General features: G+C 39.3%; 1 protein-coding gene across 2 annotated transcripts in view; it reads right to left on the bottom strand.

Moving 5' to 3' along the window:
* Positions 1-8,175: 8,175 nt before the first annotated feature.
* Positions 8,176-20,407, bottom strand: part of Gpatch2l (G-patch domain containing 2 like) — a 44,154-nt gene continuing 31,922 nt past the window's right edge. For both annotated transcript variants that reach the window (XM_010645556.1, XM_010645555.1), the window contains exons 9-10: positions 14,613-14,707; positions 8,176-8,549 (exon numbers count right to left, since the gene is read on the bottom strand). In XM_010645556.1, the coding sequence (XP_010643858.1) occupies positions 8,389-8,549; positions 14,613-14,707 (256 nt within the window). In that variant the 3' untranslated portion in view covers positions 8,176-8,388. The remainder of the gene's footprint in view (positions 8,550-14,612; positions 14,708-20,407) is intronic.

Genomic DNA, 20,407 nt, shown 5'->3' with positions numbered 1-20,407 from the left:
AAAAAAAAAAAAAAAAAAAAAAAAAAAAAAAAGCAAGAATGTCTCTCATCCTAGCAGTGCCAGGCATAAAATGTGAACCACACACATCTACAGAATAGGGGAATTTCTAAAAGCCAAGATTTAAGGCAGCTATTTTGGTATTAGACTAGGGGTTGTTATGCAACATATTCACTATCTTACAGCTCAAAACAGCACCACCATCTTACAGCTCAAAACATATGCTCTCCTAAGGAATTGGTTGTGCCTTGGTACACAAAGGACAATACCTTTTTATGGCTATAGGTTTGAAAGATTTTGAATTTTCTCCTGGCCACTTTCAAAAGCAAAATGCATTATTAGAAGAGGATGTCACAGAAATTGGCTACTTCCTTTCCCTGATGTAGGCAGAGAGAGGATGAGCCCATCTGGCTGCCTGACAGAGAAAACAGCCTGCCAGGAGCAAAAGGTTAAAGGGAGCACATCAGACACCTGGCCCTGGGGCCAGAGACTCAGTTATTTCTCAGGTACGTGGCCTCTGACAGTTTATATTGTGAAAAGAGGCAGCAGAGGTACTGGTTTTGATCAGTTACACTATCATCAAACAGACTTGTTTGAATCTTGGAAGATGCTCATGAACTATGACTTTGAGTAAGTTAAGTAACTACAAGCAGATTTCATTGCTTTACAAAGCACATATAAGTACCTACCTCAGTCATTGAGGAATAAGTGAGACGCTGCTTACAGGTGGTATATAATAATTTGGTAAATATTCACTATGTTGTTGGTCTAGTATTTTAAAGAAGTCTAAGAAATCCTGGAATATGCTGGTCTAGAGCAGCCAGCTACCCTCTTTCGTAAGAGGTTTATGAAGAAGATGTGCTGCTGGTGTCGGTGCTCAGCGACTGCTTGTTGAATCAGTCACTAGGGGCAACAGCTCCACCGGATCTCTTTATTGGCCATCCAGCCCCAGAAGGACTTGCCAGTGTTTGAGGAATTCTTCCATCCCCAGTAGAAGTCAAACATTCCAGAAAACCTCATCCTCACTTCCTGCAGTTAGGACATGACTAACTCGTTGGATCCACCTCCCCTAGATTTTTGAATTAGAAACGAGTCATTTAAAGAAGTTGGGAATATATAGGGTCACTCCTGAGTGGAGGTCCTCCTACATATGCAAATCTAAGGCAGCACAGTGGTAGCACTGAAATGGAAGTCAAGTTCCATTTTATTAGTTGTAGGTCCTTAACACTCTCCCCAATTCTCTGATAACAGACCCAACATAGTACCCAAAACCAAAAAGGGGTAAGGAACTAGGCCTGTCTCACCACTAAATACAAACTCTTATCAGCAGTACAAAGACAAAAGATAGCACTTGAGGGGGAGCCTCTTTTTATGTAGAACTGGGCTCAGGACACCTTACCAGCCCAAGATCCTGGAAAGGAGAAAGCAGAAGAGGGACATGGTCTAATCATAACTTCTCATGAATAGCCACTCCACCCACTAGTAAGTGGGGTAATCTATCCTGGACTCTAATCTCACTACTAATTCGTCCTACTTTAGTAAAAGGATTTGGAGGAGGAACAATGGAGTCAAGGGAAGTGGCAGACTATGCTTTCCTCCAAGTTTACAATTAACAAATTGAAATATTTCACTGTGAGTCTCTGCTTTAAGTTACAGCATTAAGATGGCATGGAAAAGGAATTCATTAGCATGTAGGTGTTAACTGAAGTAATGCAGGTGAGGGCAGACATCTAGCCTGTGCAGAATAATAACCCATGGGCCTACCCCTTAAGATGAAGAACAAAGCACTTCCTCTTCTGAAATTCTCCCATTTCTAACCTGCTCTTGACAAAGGAAGTAGTTATAAACACCAATACCAGAAAGATTAAACTAGGGATTAAATTTTGGCAGCTAAAAGTCACTAGTGAATCAAGCAAGAATAGCTTTAATGATAGTGAGGATAGTGGGCAAGTTTTGGCTTACTGCCTCAGCTCCTGCTACTGTTTTCAAGGTTGAAGGATCCCTTCCCCTCTGCTCCGATGTAAACTGTCATTCAGTTGGGGAATTACGACTTTTTTTAAAGCACCCCAGATGATCCTAATGTGCAGCTAGGCTTAAAACCAGTTTGAGTGGACTGCAGAAAAGACTCGAGTGCAAGCAAGAGCAGATACTTTTTTGTGGTAGGCAGGGGTTCAAAGGACTGAAGAAAGTTCTTTAAACACATTAAAATGTAAAACTGCACGTGACAGGGAGCGAGAGGCTGTAGACTGAGCAAGGCATTGATCAAGGGACAGAGCCAAGTGCACAGAAGCAACTCTTCCTGGGCAGGGCAGGTGCTTGTGAAGGCAGAGGTAAGGACATGTGAGGGGTAAGTGAAGATCTGTAGAGGGCTGCTACCTGGTGGGAGAGGGTGGGGTTAGCAGCTGCAGTTGAGAGAAGTTGGAGGCAGCATGGGTTTTGAAAGCAGCTGACAACAGGAGGGGACTTAACTGAGATTCTTGAGCAATTAAACTGTTGCCATATTTGGGGTGGCAACAGTCTACTTGGTATGCTAAGAATTTTTTTTCTTCATCTACAGGGAGTAACAAGATGTAGAATCAATCCATAGTGAAATGGGCCGATTTTAACTTAAAGCTATGAGACCTATCTTTTTGTGTGTGTGTGTGTGTGGTATTGGGGATTGAACGCAGGACCTTGTACTTGTGAAGCAGGCGGTGGAACCACTGAGCTAAATCCCCAGCTCACTATTTCATTTTTTAATGTAAAACATTTCAGGGAGAAGTTTGCCAAGAGTCAGAAGTAACTTTAAAAAAGGTTTGATGATTTCTAGTAACATTGACTTATTTGGCCATACGTAGTTTTAAACTCGTCTTCAAGATGAGAGAAAAAATTTAAGGTGTTAAAAAAAACCTGTAGGAATTTATATGATAGCTAAACAGCTTAACAAAAGCATCTAAACAAACACTGCTGGAGAACATTGCGTATCTGCTACAACCACATGAGGTCCTGGGCTATGTATATTCTCAAAGAGAGGACCTAGGTTTGTGGGCTTTGGTAACAAGCCACAGCCCAGTCTAATTAGTACGAGAAAAACAAAGTTTTGATTTCTTTTCAAAGTTTTAAAATGAGTGACACATGCCTATAATCCCGGCACTTGGGAGGATGAGGCAGGAGGACTGCCACAAGTTCAAATTCAGCCTGGCTGCATAGTGAGTTCAAGACCAGCCTGAACTACACAATGAGATCTCGTCTTCAAAAAAAATTAAGATTAGGATATGATATTGTGAAACACTTAATCCCTGAGCCAGACAACAAAATTAGCATACTGCCTATTGGTTTCTAACCCCTGCACTCAAATAGCTGAAATGTAAAACAAGTATTAAGTGGGATTGCAGAAAATTGACTTTTACAGGCTCTGAAGTAGAGATTAAGTCCTAGAAGATTATAAAAACTCAACAGGTATTTATTACACACCTGCTGTTTACCCAAGATAGTTTTTTCTTCCAATTATTTTTTCCATTTTATGAGCCATACTTTCAAAAAGTCATTATGATGCTTTGCCTTGAAACTAAGATACAACAGACAAATACTATAAACTCGGGGGTGGTGGTATCTTAAATGTTTTTACTGTCAATTATGAACAAGGACCACCAAAGACTACAACTTCTTTGCTATAGTTTTACCCATTGTAAAAAAAAAAAAGTATTTCTATCCATTTAAATAGGGACTTGTTTTTCTCCACATCGTTTTCTTGTGGGGGGACATGTGGAAGATTAAGACATTAATAATTTCTGCAAAGAATCATACACAAAACATCTTTACTTACAGAGGGAAACAGAACAGCAGTTCAGAGCTTAGCTATCAACACATTAAAAGCAGTTTTTTAACTACGGCAAACCCATGGTTCTCAAACTTCAGTGTGCAAGTCTCCTGTGGACTTTGTTAACAGAGTCTGCTGGAGCTCGCCGTGCTTCTAACTCAGGAGAGCTGGTCAGGGAGAAGGCTGCTGGTCCACGGACCAAACTTTGAGAAGCCCTGTTCCATGTGTTTCCCCTTTGCCTTCCATGGTAAACATCTTCAGGATCTGCCCCATTTTTCAATACTGTACTTGAAAAAATTTACTCTCCACAACTGGCAATTTTGCTAAGTGATTATGTCTATTTGCAGGAAAATTTGTTCTTCTGGTCATAAATAATTTTGTTGGGCTTATAATGTACACTCTTCCGAAATACTGCTGATCTTATTTCTCTTCAGTGTTGCTGTTTCCAGGCATGGGACATTCATCTTCTTGTGATCTGAACTGAGGAGATGGCATCTCTGGGTATGTGTGTTTGGTGCCTGATGGTGAGACTTGCCATTTTCTTCACCTCTTCTTTCTGCTGTTTTCTGATGGGCTGGAACAAGTCCCGATTGTTGTCAGGAGAAGTAACTCTGCTGTCTCAATAGGAGCAAGAGAGAAGGAAATACTGACAAGCAAAACTGGTGTCTCAAGCATCAACAAAGGAAGCAGTGGACAAGAACAAAGTGCTTCTACCATCCCTCCCACCGTCCAAAAAAATGGCACAAGCTCTAAGCTTCACCTACACTGCATCCACGGCTGCTGGAGTAATTCAGTCTGCACTCAACCCAACTAAGATTTACAAGATTTGCAGGACACTGGCCAGAGCTTCTAAATGCTGAGACTTTTGCATAGCCTTCTGAGGGTAGAGTGGGAGCGTGGGGCTCAGAACCACAGCAATGAAGTGAAAAATGAAGCAAAACCTAAAACGAATCATACACCACCAGGAACCTTTTCCTGGAGACTGAGTGCAGAATCCATCACACTAGCAGAGCCTGGGTCAGCCAAACTCCTTTGTCTCTACATTGTTGGAACTTTGCAACTCCAAGAGGCTTTCATAACTTGGCATCATTAGAACATCCCAGGCTGTAGAAGGAATATGTATGGTCTCTAATTCCAAAATGAAGACAGGTGTCCTAGGTGATGAGCTTTTTTTAAACTAAGGATGCCATCCACAGCATAACTGTTTAAGAAGCTCCACTTCAGCTTCAAGCATTGCCTTGTTTAGAGCCCAGCAACACAATGTCAGCTGAGATGTTTACTTGCAAGTAATTTCTAAAGAATTCAAGAGTAAATGTGGCCTATTTCCCAGCCACTTCCATTCAGTAAAAATCATTCTCCCCACCTCCAAATCGGGAACCATATAAAGCTACAAATTTCTTCTCAATTCTTACCAAGAAGCAAGAGTTTTGATACAAATGAAGTTGTTCCTTTAAAATACTCCATCTGAAAACGAATCCAAAATTCTCTTATATTCATAAGTAAAACTAACTTTATATGAATAATCTCAAATTCTCTTATATTCATAAGTAAAACTAACTTTGTATGAATAGTCCTCATGCAAGCAGATAATGTCTGGACTTTTTCCCACAGGATTCAGACAATTTGTGCAGTAAGCTGGGATATATCAGAACCCAGAAATGAAAACTGTGGAACACATCTTAAATTAGACTTCAGCAGCTCAAACATGAGTTCAAATATGCCATGCTCCCTTTTTTAAAACACTGATTACAAAATAAAATTTTGAAACTATATCTTGACTTTTCTTAATTTTTAACATTATAAGGCTGGGGAATGAGCTCAGTGGCACCATGCCTGCCTCTCAAGAGCAAGGTCCTGAGTTCGATCCCCAGTACCAAAAAATAAAAATAAAAAAAATTATAACATTGTATACTGTGCCATATAAAGAGTAAATTTAAAATTTTAGATTTAAAATACACTGGATTCTAAGGTTAGCCTTTGGAATTGGTTAATATTAAAACACCAAGCATTATAAACTGATTAATAATTCCTTATGCATGCACATTCAGCACCTTAAAATGAGAAGAGCCATTTACAACCCTGTGTTGGAAAGTATTTGTGTGCTTAATATTCTATTCTCTCAGGCAACTAATTTTCTTCCCATCTATTTCTGGTAGATGTTGCATTCTTGGGTGATCCCTGTTGAAAGTATTTAATATATAGAAAAGCATTCCCAAGAAAAAAGATAAACATTCATGGCAAGTTCATAAATGTGGGTCTCAGATTGCTCAGTTCTACCAATGAAAAAACAACTGAGTATAACCCAAGGCAAAAAAGTCTCCAGTCTAGGATTTTTAGTCCAGGTTTAGTCATATAATTTTGGGCAAGTCACTCAACTCTATGACTGTTTTCGCCTCTGTAAAATGGCATGACTTCATAGAAAATTTTAAAATGTAAATAAGGCTACATATATAAATTATTTTAAGTTATAGGTTAAGAAAAAATAGGGGGGTGAATAGTAGGCAACAGGTCATGAAGAAAAGATGCTGGCTTTACCTCTGCATCTGAGGCTGTAGCAGACCAAGATCTCAGGACTAATCTCTGCATGAGCCACAGAGCTTGACACAGAGAAAAGAGTTGTGTCCATAAATTTGTTCCTTAAATCCAACCAAGTATGTTAGAAATATGTGCCACAGACCACTGTGGGGACTAGGTGACACTGTGCATGACAATAAAATGTCCCTTCATTAAAATAAGTCAGTAGTGCTACTGTATATCCAACAGATTTGACATTTTCTGTACTTCTGTGGATGCAGCCGATAGGGAAAGGAACTGCAGCCTTGATACCCTGAAAAATATATTCACTTCGATCAACCAGGGATGATTCCACAGTACTGGGCTGGCACTAGCACTATCTCCCACCCATCCATAGTACCCATTCCCCTCTCCTTCCACCATTTTCCTTCTCATGTTCATTTGACATGCTCCTGGTTTTACATAAAGTGCTATGTAAACTTAGCTTCCAATCCACCATTCCAACCAGATACACACTCTCCTACCCGCCCACTTCCTTGATAAAGCAATTCTAGAGTTCTACTGATAAGAACTATATTTTTTATTTGTTTTGTTTTTTGAGACAGGGTCTCACTATGTAGTCGAGACTGACCTGGAACTCACTATGTAGCCCAGGCTGGTCTCGAACTCACAGCGATCCTCTTGCCTCGGCCTCCAGAGTGCTGGGATTACAGGTGTGCGCCACCACGCCTGGCCTAAGAACTATAATTTTTAAAGGGAAGGTGATAAAGCAACCCATCATGAATTACATTCTGTGAGGGAGGAGTGGACCATCACACTTTGGGAAAGAAGGTGCATCCCTCTCAGCACTTACATCCAACAAAACATCCAGGTGCAGAGTTGAGTGTTCCTTTCTCATGTGACCAGAGCAGGAAGAATTTAGCAAACAGCTCCAAGTATTGCAGAGTAAAAGTGGTCAAGTCATACAAAAAAGAGCCCTACCGTCAACCAGGCCCCTCAATGACAGACACTCTTGGTAATACTTTTTAGAAAGTGTGGCTTTCCTCCAGCAGCTCCAGGCAGTTACCGATTCCTCATTTTGACAAAGTAGCATCTGACTTCAGGCACTACTGTATATATAACTCGATATGTAGCTGAGTCGTCATAAACAGGCCAAGTACAAAGGCATGTCAAAAAGACATTTTTCCTCCCCAAAGCATGGCCCCAAGAAGCCATTATTATAATAGAGTATGAAGTTCTGCTGCAGGTTATTGACCTATATATAACACTAACAATAAAGTCCCACTTAGGACATAAAGGCTTACACTGTGACATGGAGTAGTAAGACACAATCTGCTAACTATTTAAGTTTGCTGTACACCTAAACCAGGGGTGGCGAAGCTATGGCACGCATGCTATAGTGAGCTGTTTGTATCACTGAAAGCTCTAAAAGGTAAACCATCTTTATTACACCCATCTATGCATCCAGATATGTCCACTTTCCGTAGAACAAATGCTGAAGATGAGTGCAGCTGCTGGTGACCCCATCAGACCATCCACAGAAAAACTTTAAGATGTTCCCAAGCCCTTGCTTCTGTTGTCTCTTTCAAGGCAAACTGAGAACTGGTATATCCGTCTCAATGGCACTCTGAGCAAACTGAGACCAACTCCAGGCAAGCCTCTTCTGCAGACAAAATTCCATGTAGGAATTTGTTTGGACTGGCTGCAAATTTGGCCTTCCTCAAGTGATACCAAAGGCTGTACACAAAAGGTATTCAAAAGCAGTTACTCGTTTTTTAAGAAGACAATCTGCAGATATCAACAGCTCTATAAAGAGCTGCATGTGAATGGTGGGAGAGCAATAATGTAACACATATAGCATAGGATGACCTTTAAAAAAAGGAAACTACTGCCTCCATACTTTACTTATTAAAGAGAAATAAGGTTCCCACATCATGACTTTTGAAGATAGCTGGCTGCTGTGTGTGAAGAATAGTCAGTCCTGGAATACTGGAGGTCAAAGGACTGGGAATCTCCACTGAGATCTGCAAGACTGTGTAACACACTCAGTCAGCTGCTGCGGAGGGGAACTGGGCTCTCTAGCTGCATCCAGGGCTCTTCTCCTGTGGCATTTTAAAAAATGTCGCTGTAGTGGAGTCAGTGGCTTTGTCTGCTGCAGAGGTCCGGACCAACCACTCAGAATTTGGAGATTTCCGGCCTAGCGCTGCTGGTGTGGTTGGCTCCACCGCATCCATGTGAACTGGTTGCAACAGTGAAAGGAAGGATGAAAAAACATTTAGGGGAGACAAAGCAGAGTAAGAAATGAGAATGACTGACACTTGGAAATAAAAACTATTTTTTGGTACCGGGGATCAAACTCGGGCCCTTGCATTTGCGAGGCAGGAGGCAAAACCATCAAATCCTTGACCCGGAAATAAAAACATTTTAATCCTTACATTTCATGTCTGTTAACCCAAGCACCCAAGTAACATTTTTCTTTTTATCTTTATGAAAACATAAGGCCAAATTTAAATAGGATAAAGTATCTTTGCCTCTGAGAAAATATGGGTTTAACTGAACAAATGGGTAAATTCAGTAGTACAAAAAAAACCCTCATAATGTAGCAATAAATACTTATGTGCCAGGCACTATACTACTAAACATCAAACACTTAAGACCTGATTTCCTTAATGCAAATCCTTAGGAGTAGATATTAGCATCTCCATTTTCTGGATCAGGGACATAGCGAGATCAGATGACATATCCATAGACACAACCACATCAGTCAAGTAGCAAGACTCAAATTTGGATACTGGACTTCAAACTCTATACTCTTTCTGCCATACTCCAGGCCTCTGGTATGATAAAGCTACCAATAAATAATGGACAAAAAGGGAAATGGTAGAAAAATAACACAATCAGGCACATCTATCACCAGCAAAGTTACTGAATACATTCTGGACAGAACCATCAGGGCTTGTGCAGTGCTGCGCTGTATGTTTTTAAAAACTTGGCATTCTAGATCCTGTCCACTGAATGGCAGTAGCATTTCTTTGTCACTGTGGTACCCATTTTATTTTCTCTCCTTTTTTAAGTGTCTGAGTGGAATCATACAAAGCATCATCCCCTTCATCACTCCACTGAAAATGAATATATATTAAAACAGCAAACACAGTCAAGTTTAGATTTTTCTCCTGTTACACAGTATTTCTTTTCGTAGGACTGCAATCTACACCAGTAATTTTCAAATCATGGGTCACAAAATCAACTTAGTGAGTCCTGACTAGTACTTTTTTATTCCTCAATGAAAAGTAGAAAACATCTGCACCTATCCTGGGTTTACTTCATATTTATATTGGCATCACAAGTATATTCAAATGTGAATGCCTTACTGTAGGCTAACATAAGAAATTGTGAAAGTTATTAACTCTACAGCACAGATACAAGCTTTGTTTTCTTTTGTTTTCTGGTACCAGGGATCAAACTCAGGTCCTTATGCTTGCGAGGCAGGAGGTGGAACCACTGAGCTAAATCCCTAGCCCAATACAAGGTTTCTTGACTGCACTTTTAACTGTTTTGGAATATCAATCACAGCAGCAAGAAATACTTGACAACTCAAATCTCTCTCCTTCTCACACATTCACAAAGACTCATAAACACATACTCATATTTAACTGAAAACAGACTTAAAACTATACCTATCCTTACTGCATGGTTGCCAAACCACAATTATTACAAACTCATCCTCGAAAAATCAGTGTCTGCGTGTGTGCACATGTGTGTGCATGTTACTTTTATTATGGTAACATATATCTTGTACAACCATCACCACCATCTATCACCAGAAATTTTTGATTATCTCCAATAGAAACTCTATGTCTACTAAGCAATATCTGCCTGTGCCTCCCTCCTCCAATCCTGGTAATTGCCCTTCCACTTTCTGTTTTTATAAATTTGACTATTCTAGGTAGCTGACAAAATCACGTAGTATTTGTCCTTTTGTACCTAGCTATTATCCACTTGTCTTTATCCAGGTTGTAACACCCTTCTGTATAGTGAAGGTTTTCAGGCTGAATAATATCCCATTATGTGTACATACCACATTTTATTTATCTGTTCATCTGGTAAGGGACATCTGGGTTCTATCTGTTTTGGTCGGGGGGCGGTGATACTGGAAATTGAACTCTGGGCATTCTCCATGAGCTCTATCTCCAGACCTTTTTTATTTAGGCAGGGTTTTATTAAGTCACTAAATCTCACAGTCTGGGCTTGAGCTTGTGATCCTATTGCCTCAGCCTCCCATAATGCTGGGATTATAGGCATGTGCCATCATACCTTTTCACTACTATAGATAATCTGTTGCTATGAACATGGGTATATAAATGTATTTAAATTTCTGCTTTTAATTCTTTGTAGTATATACCTAGAAGCAGAATTACTAGATCATATAGTAGTTTTATATTTAATCTTTTGAGGAATCATCATATAGTTTTCTATGGTGATGTACTGTTTCACATTCTCATAAGAAATATACAGGGGTTCCAATCACATCTTTGCTGACTCCTGATGGTCCACTTATTGACAGAGTCATCCTAACGAATATGAGATGGCCTAGAACATCTGCACTTGTTCCCTAAGAGAACAATGCAGTATTTTTCTCAACAGCATAAAGCAGGATACAATCCAAATGCCTATTAAGAACATTTCATTGTAAGAAGGCATGCCACCTTCACACAATGGAATACAGTATATATGGCAGATAAAATGACTGAATTTTGGTAGAACAAAACCTGAGTGGATCTCAAGAACAAACTCAGTGAAACTTGTTACATAAAGTATGACATACAGTTTGAGTCATCATACAAGGTTCAGAAATATGGAAAACTAGACAACATACTACCTAGAGATACATATGTCTGTTAAAACTACTTAAAAACAAAAAAAGGTAAACAATAAAAACATCAGGGTTAACTATTACTTCTGAGGAGAGTGGGATGAAAGTTTTAATGTTAATGTGCTTTTTTTCTTAAAGTGGGTAATGAGTATATGGATATTAGCTCTCTTTTCTCCATACTCACAGATCTGCTATAAATATATTTTTCTACAAGCATTCACCATGGTACTAGAATAGCATCAAAAACAACTACTTCAACTTTAAGAGACTAAATTTATTCATACAAATATCTACTGAGGCTTTCTATGAGCTAGGTATTCTTCTAGATGTTAAGGGAATAATAGTGAGCAAAAGATAAAAATTCCTGCCCTTTTGAATGCAGCCCTAATATCACTGTCTGGGTATTTGGAATTGGACACAACTAGTTGACCAATGGACTCCTAAATACCCTTTGAAAGTTCTCAGGGCACAAACCCTATTCCAGGGAGAGGAAGGTCAAAATAGCCAAAACAACTGAGGCTCCAAACAGAATCTCTTATCAATCCTTTGTTAAAGCCCTCTGTTTACTTTTTGAAGGACTGGAATTTGCATGCCAATGGCTCTATCACTCTAAGAAAATCAATTCAAGGAAATGACATGTGGTTTTCATCTGAGTTCTTTAGATTTCTTACAGCTAGTCTCAACTTTTATAGAAAATCATCATTTTTTTTTCCTTTTCCAAATGAATTCTTTAAAAGCATAAACACCTAGTCCACGTCAACATGAAATAGACTTACCGAGAAATTCCTGCCCTGGGTATAACCTCAGAAGCAGGTCTGCACACTTACCCACTAAGATCCAGGGTGTGGCACTGCACACAAGACACATGCATTTCATAAAGTCATAAGAAAATTGTCACTTAGTGACCCTATGAAAGGATTTTTTTCCCCTTTACTATTAGAACAAAAAGAAGACATGCCATTCTTTCTTGCTCTTCACCTCTCTAGCCTTATTAATATCTTTAAATTCAGTAAATTTCAACTAAAAACTTTCTCCTGGTGGGGGAGGGGAGAAAGGGAAAAGATTTGTGGCTGCATGCTTAAGAAAGAAGCTGAATTCATCACAGTGACAGGGGAGAGTGTTGGCAGAGATCTGAGCTATTTATTCTTTTAGGAAAATCCTATAAAGAATGACACAAGGAAGCCTCTATCTGCAGTCTTGTTCATCACACTGGTGAAGAGTCCGATAACAGATGTATGCAGTAGCGTGATTTAGTGCCAGGAGCTGGCCCCTGATGTGTATTAATACAGCAGCAAAGCGAGACGCACCTCTCTTCATCACTCATTTCTATAAAAGAGGTGGAATTCGAGATGGCCCGATGTTAGGCAGAGCAAGCCCATTTGTTCTACTGACTGATGGTGCAGGCTCAGGCTATGTCCTTCACCTCCATGGGGCACTCAGGTTGTGTGTAGAAAAAAAACAAAAATGCTTAGTGAAGCAGGGCCTAGTCAACAAGTGAGAGGAGAGCAGTTGGGCTGAGTGGGGGCAATGTTAAATGGAAGTCTAATTTAATCTTTTTATGCCTAGTGTTTCATTTTTGGAATGGCAAATAATGCAACATAATAGAAGTTTTCAAATTCATATTCCTTGATTTTTTTCTCAATAATATGAATGAATTTTACGCAAAAATTCAAATTACAACCTTCAGCATAAATGAGTTAACTCCCCGCATGCATTTCTCTACGTGAATATAGGATAAACAATTTAAACTCTTCCAAATGGTTCTTTTGTTACAAAGTAAAAGATATTGAGGGGGGCTGAAAAAGATAAGAGATTGGTTTTAATATCACAGATGGGATGAGGACCTGAGTTTTCATGCAGGTTCCCAGTTTGAAACCAATTCCACTGTATACAAAGACAGAACACCTGCAAGGTCTAAGAGGGCAGCACTAGAGTCAGAAAAACTGGTCTGAGCTTGACCTTTTCCTACAATTTATCAACAAGCAATGACAGGAAGTAACTTATGCTTCAGTTTTGTCATGTAGCCATGGGAATAAAGACAGTACTTATCTTACAAAACTGTTGCAAAGATTAAATGAAATAATGTATATAAAATGTTCAGCTCAGGGCCTAGCCATGTGGAAAGCACCATAAACATTTATGACAATCCTTAGACCTGTGATTAAGATTATCCAGTATGAATCATCAAGCAGTCACCCCAAAGAGAAGCTCAAAGATGACGATTTCTGAAAATGTTGAAACTTACACAGTTCCATATTTGCCTGAGATTTACCCTTTACTCACCTATCAACTGCTCTGACCTATGTATAATATACAACACAGACTGAGTAACTCTTATTCCAAATGCTTTGGTCTAGAAGTGTTCCAAGCTTTGGATTTTTTTCATATTTTTTAATATTTTCATACACATATGTTAGGGATGGGACCAAATTTAAACACAAAATTCACTTATGTTTCATAAACACCATTAATCTAAAGGTCATTTTATACACATTTTTACTGTGCCTGTGTTTTAAATGCAACCATCATATGAGGTAAGGTGTAGAATTTTCAAAAATTTCTGATTTTGAGACTTCAGATTAGGTACACTCATCCAATACTGTGTAAGGGGAAAGAATCTCAGGCATACTCCATATCAAACGTTCCTGATAGCACACATGCAGTAAAGTACATGGTCTTAAGTGTGTAGCTAAAGAATATACCTGTGAACACCCATGTACCCACCGCCTGGCTCATGAAACAGAGCATTTCCACTACCCCGGCCTTTTTGTGTCCTCTCTTGATCATTATCTCCTACCGAAGACAACCACTAATTTAGCTTAAACCAACTGGTAACTCATTTTTCACAGAAAAATAAATAAAAAGTTTTAATTTGAAAAATTATATTTTATTTATTTATGACTTCTGAGACAGGCTCCCACTATGTAGTTCAGGCTAGCCTCAAACTCCCAGACTCCTGAGTAATAGGGTTATAATAGGTACGTGTCACTATAGTCAGCTGAAAAACTGTTTTAATCAGAAATTCACAACCACTCTCCTATACATCCTACCACTGTCCTACACATAAAACCAGTGGGAATGTATTGCACTGTACCCTAAATGAGAAAACAAATGAGCCCATGTGATTCCCTGACTGCTGACCAAACTGCAACACAAACCTAATTTCCTGTCTGTGCCAGAACAAAAGTTCAGCTGACTGAGACTGTCAATGGTGGAATAAAAGGTTTCAAACACTAGAAGACCACGTGACAGAATAAAAACACACAGACCACGATCAGAGAGAAATGAGCAAATTACTTCTCTCTGTCTGTTTTCCTACCTACAACGGGACTAAAACAACCCAACTTACCACAAAGAGTATATAAGACACACAATTTAGTGCCTGACACACACACTAGGTGCTCAATAAATGGCAGCTGATATAATCACCTGCACTGGGGCTGGACACAGATGCCGTGGCCACTGGCTTCCGTTTCCTCTTGATGTCACGTGAGCACAGGGCTCCCCAGTGTGTGTTTGCCTGTCTGTAGAAATGAGAAAAGAAAAGATGGTTTCACATTTGTGCCTTTCCTATGTAAGGCATTATGTTCAGTACAGATGAGACCCCTGACCCATCACAGAGACTTACTAACAAAATGAGCACCATCCTTTGCCACTTTGTTTTGGCACAAGGTTATTCAGAATTAACCCGAAGTCACTCTTTACCAAATGCACACCCTCTCTAAACTTTTTACCTGATCTCAGAGTAGCAGACATTTAAGTTTAACCTCAATAAATGTGTTTCATCACATGCTGATTTTTATACAATTATTTTTCATGAAAACTATAACTGCAATTGTTCTAAACTCACTAATGAAATACCTAATCCCAAGTGATAATATATTGAAAAGTTTAATGCTGCATGAACAGATGTATTTGCAAAGAATTTTGATAGGAGGTTTAACTCTTCTTCCACTATATAGCTATCCAGTTTTAATACTATCTCACAAATTAAATAAATTTGGCTTTTGTGACTTTTAAAAATACGAATTATGTGCCACCAGTGCTTCCTTACCTGAATATTCAACTCCAAAAGTTAGAAATACATACAAGATTCTCTGACAATAGACTTAAAACTGCTATTTTGGTTTCCCACTTCCTTCTCTCTCTCACAGACTCTGCCTCCAATTAAAGACCAAGCTGAATCTCACTCTATATAAAGCTTTGCTTGGACACTAGGGCCTTATCTAGCATGAATCATTCTTTAAGTGATGTATGAAGTATAATCAAAAATATGGTGAACAACATTTGTGAATGTCTTACTATCCTGAATTGATTTAAAATGTTTGCTTTTTATGGTCATTTTGACTTTGGGGAAGAGCCAGAAGTTACACTGTGCCAGATCCAGTAAATAAGGTGGATGCAGACACATGTTTTATGAGCCTGCCTTTCTGTCAAAAGGCACTCAGGAGTAGTGTTCACTGTATATTTGATCACACTTCATAGACACTCATGAAAGAAGACTTCCAGAACTGAGTCAGATGGCAAGAATGGTACAGCAAGTATGCTCAAACTGACAGGGAATAGTCTGAGGGAGATAAGTGGCAATGTCTTTTACTATAATAAAAAAATTTTTAATTTAACATGCAACGTATTTTCAACTACTCCTCATACGTATGTTTCCTTAATCTCTCTGAGATTAAGAACAGAGATCCTTTCAATCCCCGGTACCAAAAAAAAAAAGAACAGAGATCCTGAGAACAGTGACCATGTTGACATTTTTTTCAGCATTTTCCAATGATCTATCAACCTCAGCACAAGGCACAGAGCTGTTCCTCAACAGGTATATGATTGAACAGAACTGGCAAAAATGAAAAATTTAAAAATCAAACGGCCAAGCCAAGTCAAAACTACAACATTATTTTCCTTATCAGAAGAGAGCCAAATATAAAACACATAGCTTCTATCTTTTCCAAAAACAAGGTCCTCGAGTACGTGAGGATCCAAACTCAAACTGCCTAGGCGCTTTGACCTAATTTAATCATGGCTCGCCACAAATACTTCAGAGAGGGAAACAAAGGGTTAATGGTTTGTGTTCGTGATTTTTTTCATCTTTCTCTTAAACTCACTAAAGGTATTCTCCATAACTTTTCAGAGAAGTGGTAATACTACTGCTTTAAACTAAACTATGTTATTACTGTCAGGATAGTGGGGTGCATGTGAAAAGGGCTCATGACTGAAGAGACACAGGGCTCCTGTGGTTCTTTCTGGTAATGTTCACTGTCTTCATCTAGATGCTGATAACTTGGCTTGACTTTGTGACAATTCACAGAGTATGTTTCTTTGTGTGCCTATTATCCTTTAATAAAAAATTTAAGTAAAAAACAGTTTTTCTACATCAATGTTTAAACATGCTGAGTTTTATGAGACAGATACAAAATGAGAAGTGGAAAGTACCCAAAGGGGTACTAAAATATGAATTCCCAGAGTATCAACATGGGCTGAACCAAGTAAGTGGTGTCTTATATTTACACCTCATCCTTTATTTCTACAGCTTTGTATGTTTGAGTAATGCCAGTGACATGGTTAAGGGCCCATTTTACCAACTTCTTTATCAATCTAGTCACTAACACTTATCTCAAATTTTCAAGGAAAGATGTTTTTAGTAAAAAAGATAAAATTGTTAATGTACCAAAATGTTTATATTTTAGTCATTTTTAATGGAAATGTGCTATTTTCTTAAATGCATGTTTGTTTTACTAAAATGAAGTGAGTATTATTTACCTACAGCTATGCACACTTTCCTCATACTGCACCACACTGTGCAACGTTCTTAGGGGGTCCTGTGGACTAATGGCTCAGGTGGCCCCCACACTTCCCTGACGCTCTAGGTGATGGTTCTTCTGTCCCCATCCCCTCCCTGTGAAGTAACACTAAGCACTTCAGGGTCAACCTTCCCAACACTGAATGACTCCTGCCTGCTAGTCCAGCCTGCGACTTCTCTCTGAATGGTCTACTTCTATGCCATTCCCACTTCCAGCTGTTGCCTTGAACACTCCCTCAAATCTAGTTACAATATAGGAAGAAACTGCAAGCTCCTGAGGAAACCAAATAATAAAACTGATAAAGTTATAAAAGTACATTATTTCTGAGTGTACTGCTTCTCTCCTACTCAGTGGTTTGTTAATTTATTTCACTGCTACGTTTATACTGAGCAGCTACTCTGTGGCAAGTACTGTCCTAGACACTGAGGATATAGAACAAAAGAACAGACAATCTCTGCCCTGATGATCTTCGAACTTAGTCCATCTGTAGCCACACAGCTTTTCTGGTTACAAAATACAAATACTGGAGAAGCTGAGTCAGCAATAAAGGGAAGGCATGTTCATTTCTAACACTCAGCTGAAACGTGCCTTCCCTCTCAGAACACTTCTCTTCAGACCCCTCTCCAGACTAGAGAGCTAGTTCACAAGAGGCAGAATAATACTCCATCTTCAAACTAAATACACAAGGGATATTTTTTTCTGTCGTCATACCTAGTCAATATTTAGGGAGGGAAGAGAAACTGTTACAAAAGGACAATAAGACATTTTTCTTCTTTCTTAGTTTTAAGTGAATACTAGCAGTCTATAGCTTGGGAAAAATCAGTTTTTCTATGTGAGGGATCTACCTGCTCGGAAAGAACCTTAGAGGACAAAGAAGGAAGAGGACCTAAAACAAGCCAGAGCAATGTAAGCAGGAGGCTGGGGTGCTTGGAGCAAGAGGGTATAAAAAAGATAACAAATGGAACCAGCCATGCTTCAGAGCACAATGAGGACATCAGGATGAGCCTAAAAAGAACAACGTGTGGGGCTGGAAAGGCCCTGGGTTATTTTGGAAAAACTCAGCATGTGGGTGGGCAACTGCTGCTGCCTCCACTTCTAACCAAGAGACAGTTTCAGTTTTTTGTTTAACCCCAAATAATCCCATTTCATCACTGCATACATAAAAAATTAAGGGAGAGAAAAAGAGTTTGATTTCCTCTCTACTTTTCACTTAGGGGCACATTCAACCACCTGGCTAGCTTCTTTTTAATGTGTTACTTATTTAATGTGTGTTATTTTACTGTGGCATTCTTCATACCTATTCTAATGAATTGGAAGTAAAAAGGGACAGCACACGAATGAAATGACGACAAAGGACAGGGAAAGAGTCAAGCCTTCTCTAACACGGGCCCCTCCCTGCCGTGGAAAAAGGAGATTTAAACAGACTTTCAGAATGCTCTTGCAAGAGCAGCAGACAGCTGTTCTTGTTGCAAACCATGTGTACCTTTGAAGAATTTACTCAGAGTACAGAAGGGGCTAAGCAGAAGTTAAGCTAATGCTTCTACCAAATCAAAACTACACTCTCCCCTAGAGTGAAAATGATTACCAGAATCACAAAAAGGAGCTTTTTATAAAATACCCAGGCCCCACCAAGACTCTGACTTAGTAGGCTAGGAGTGGGAGCAGAATCTGTAATATGTTTATGTTGGAATTTGTCCCCAGATAATTCTAAGTGCCACTTACCCGAAATTACTTAGTTAAAAAAATCTATCAAATTCCCAAAGCCAACCTCTTTGATAACAGAGATCTAAATACTTAGCCTAAAGAGTAACAGAATGACTAAATGAATATAAACTTAGGTAAAAATACTGTTCCCATTGTATGAAATACTTTTCCCCATTAACCTAAAGAAAAGTGTTAGGAGATTGCACATGTTAAAATATAACCCCGCCCAGCCATTTTATATCTTACTTCCGGGTTCTTTCCCAACTCTGAGTCCTTTCTCCCGCTGAAATTGTAAAGCGCGAAATTCAAAAGACAACCTGGCTTGCGATAGGATAACAAAGACCGCTTCTCCCAAGGAAGGATCTTCTGTTGCCTGCCCTATAAATATCCCAGTACTTCCTCTTCTCTCTCTTCTCTCTCTCTCTCTCTGCCCTCTGCCTCCTGCTCACCTCCCTATAATAAAAATCTCCTGCCGGACCTCTCGGTGCGTGAGTGGCCTAATTGGGAAGGGGCACCCGAAAGAGCACGCGAACCCCCTTTCAAAAAGACAGGCTCCGCTTGTCCCCTTCACCTAATGGTGATGGTGATGCCAAGACAAAGTCTGCACTCCGGCCAGCAATAGCTTGGGGCATGGACTGCTGTGGTCAGCACCCACTGTAAGGGTCATGTTCTCCCACTATGGCAGCATTTGCCAGAAAGGAGGGGATAGGAAAAGGGGTGGACATTAAAAGCAATACTTTTTAAAAAATTCTTACAGCTGCGTCACTAAATTCTTGTCATTGAGTGTGAAGGTGAATGCTGAAGATAAACAATTCACTGAAAGAGTATTTTTTACAATGTACCCATAAACACAGCATTTCTACTTTGTTTTCATTGCAGGGAACTGGAAGATCAGGTAAGCTGTTCAAACTGCAGTGTTATTTAGGAAACTGGACAGATTACCATGTCCCTGGGGCAGGAACGTACTTTTAGGGGAAAAATTACTTTGAGAAATACATGCGTGCGTGCGTAATAGAATCAATGTTGGCAAAAGGAAACTGAAATGATTGCCTTTAGTTTAGAACAAAGAGGTTGAAAGTCACTCTTAAAGAGCTAAAGCAGTCTTTATTCACCAATGGCAAGCTACAGAATACTCTGAAATCACTGATTTTTAAAAGCCATGGAAAAGTTCATTTTTTGTATGAAATAAAAATAAATTTTTATATAAAAGGCATTTCATTGCTGTAGTTTTTCTTCACCACATACAAGTAAGTAACATCAGGGGAAAAAATTGATGTTCCTAAGGACCGAAGGTCAAATATATCATATATTCCAATTATTCACCTTAATTACTAATCTATTCACTTCAATTATTTTTAACAAAAATTTATGAACACTGTGGATGTGGAGAGGGCAGATACGTGATGGCTGAGCCAAGACCTCATCCCTAGGACTCAGAGTGACGTGGTAAGAAGGCCTATTTGTAAGCTGAGATCTAGTAACAAGGCACCAGCTGTAATCAAAGACCAAGTCAAATGCAGGGATAAGAGGAGGAGAAAGAGGATAAAATCTAGGGAAGCAGAGAGACCCTCGCTCATGCAATTTAATCTTCAGTGTTAACTGACATACTATTACACACCCAAGAGGGGAAAGAATTTCACAGATTTGCACATGGGAAAAGACCCCACGTATGATACCAGGAGCAGCTAGGGAGAGAAAGCACTTCATTGTTACCAC

This window comes from Fukomys damarensis, unplaced genomic scaffold, assembly GCF_012274545.1.
Source record: "Fukomys damarensis isolate Sample0158 unplaced genomic scaffold, DMR_v1.0_HiC HiC_scaffold_21, whole genome shotgun sequence".
Taxonomy (NCBI): domain Eukaryota; kingdom Metazoa; phylum Chordata; class Mammalia; order Rodentia; family Bathyergidae; genus Fukomys; species Fukomys damarensis.
This window is presented reverse-complemented; position numbering and strand designations above follow the sequence as displayed.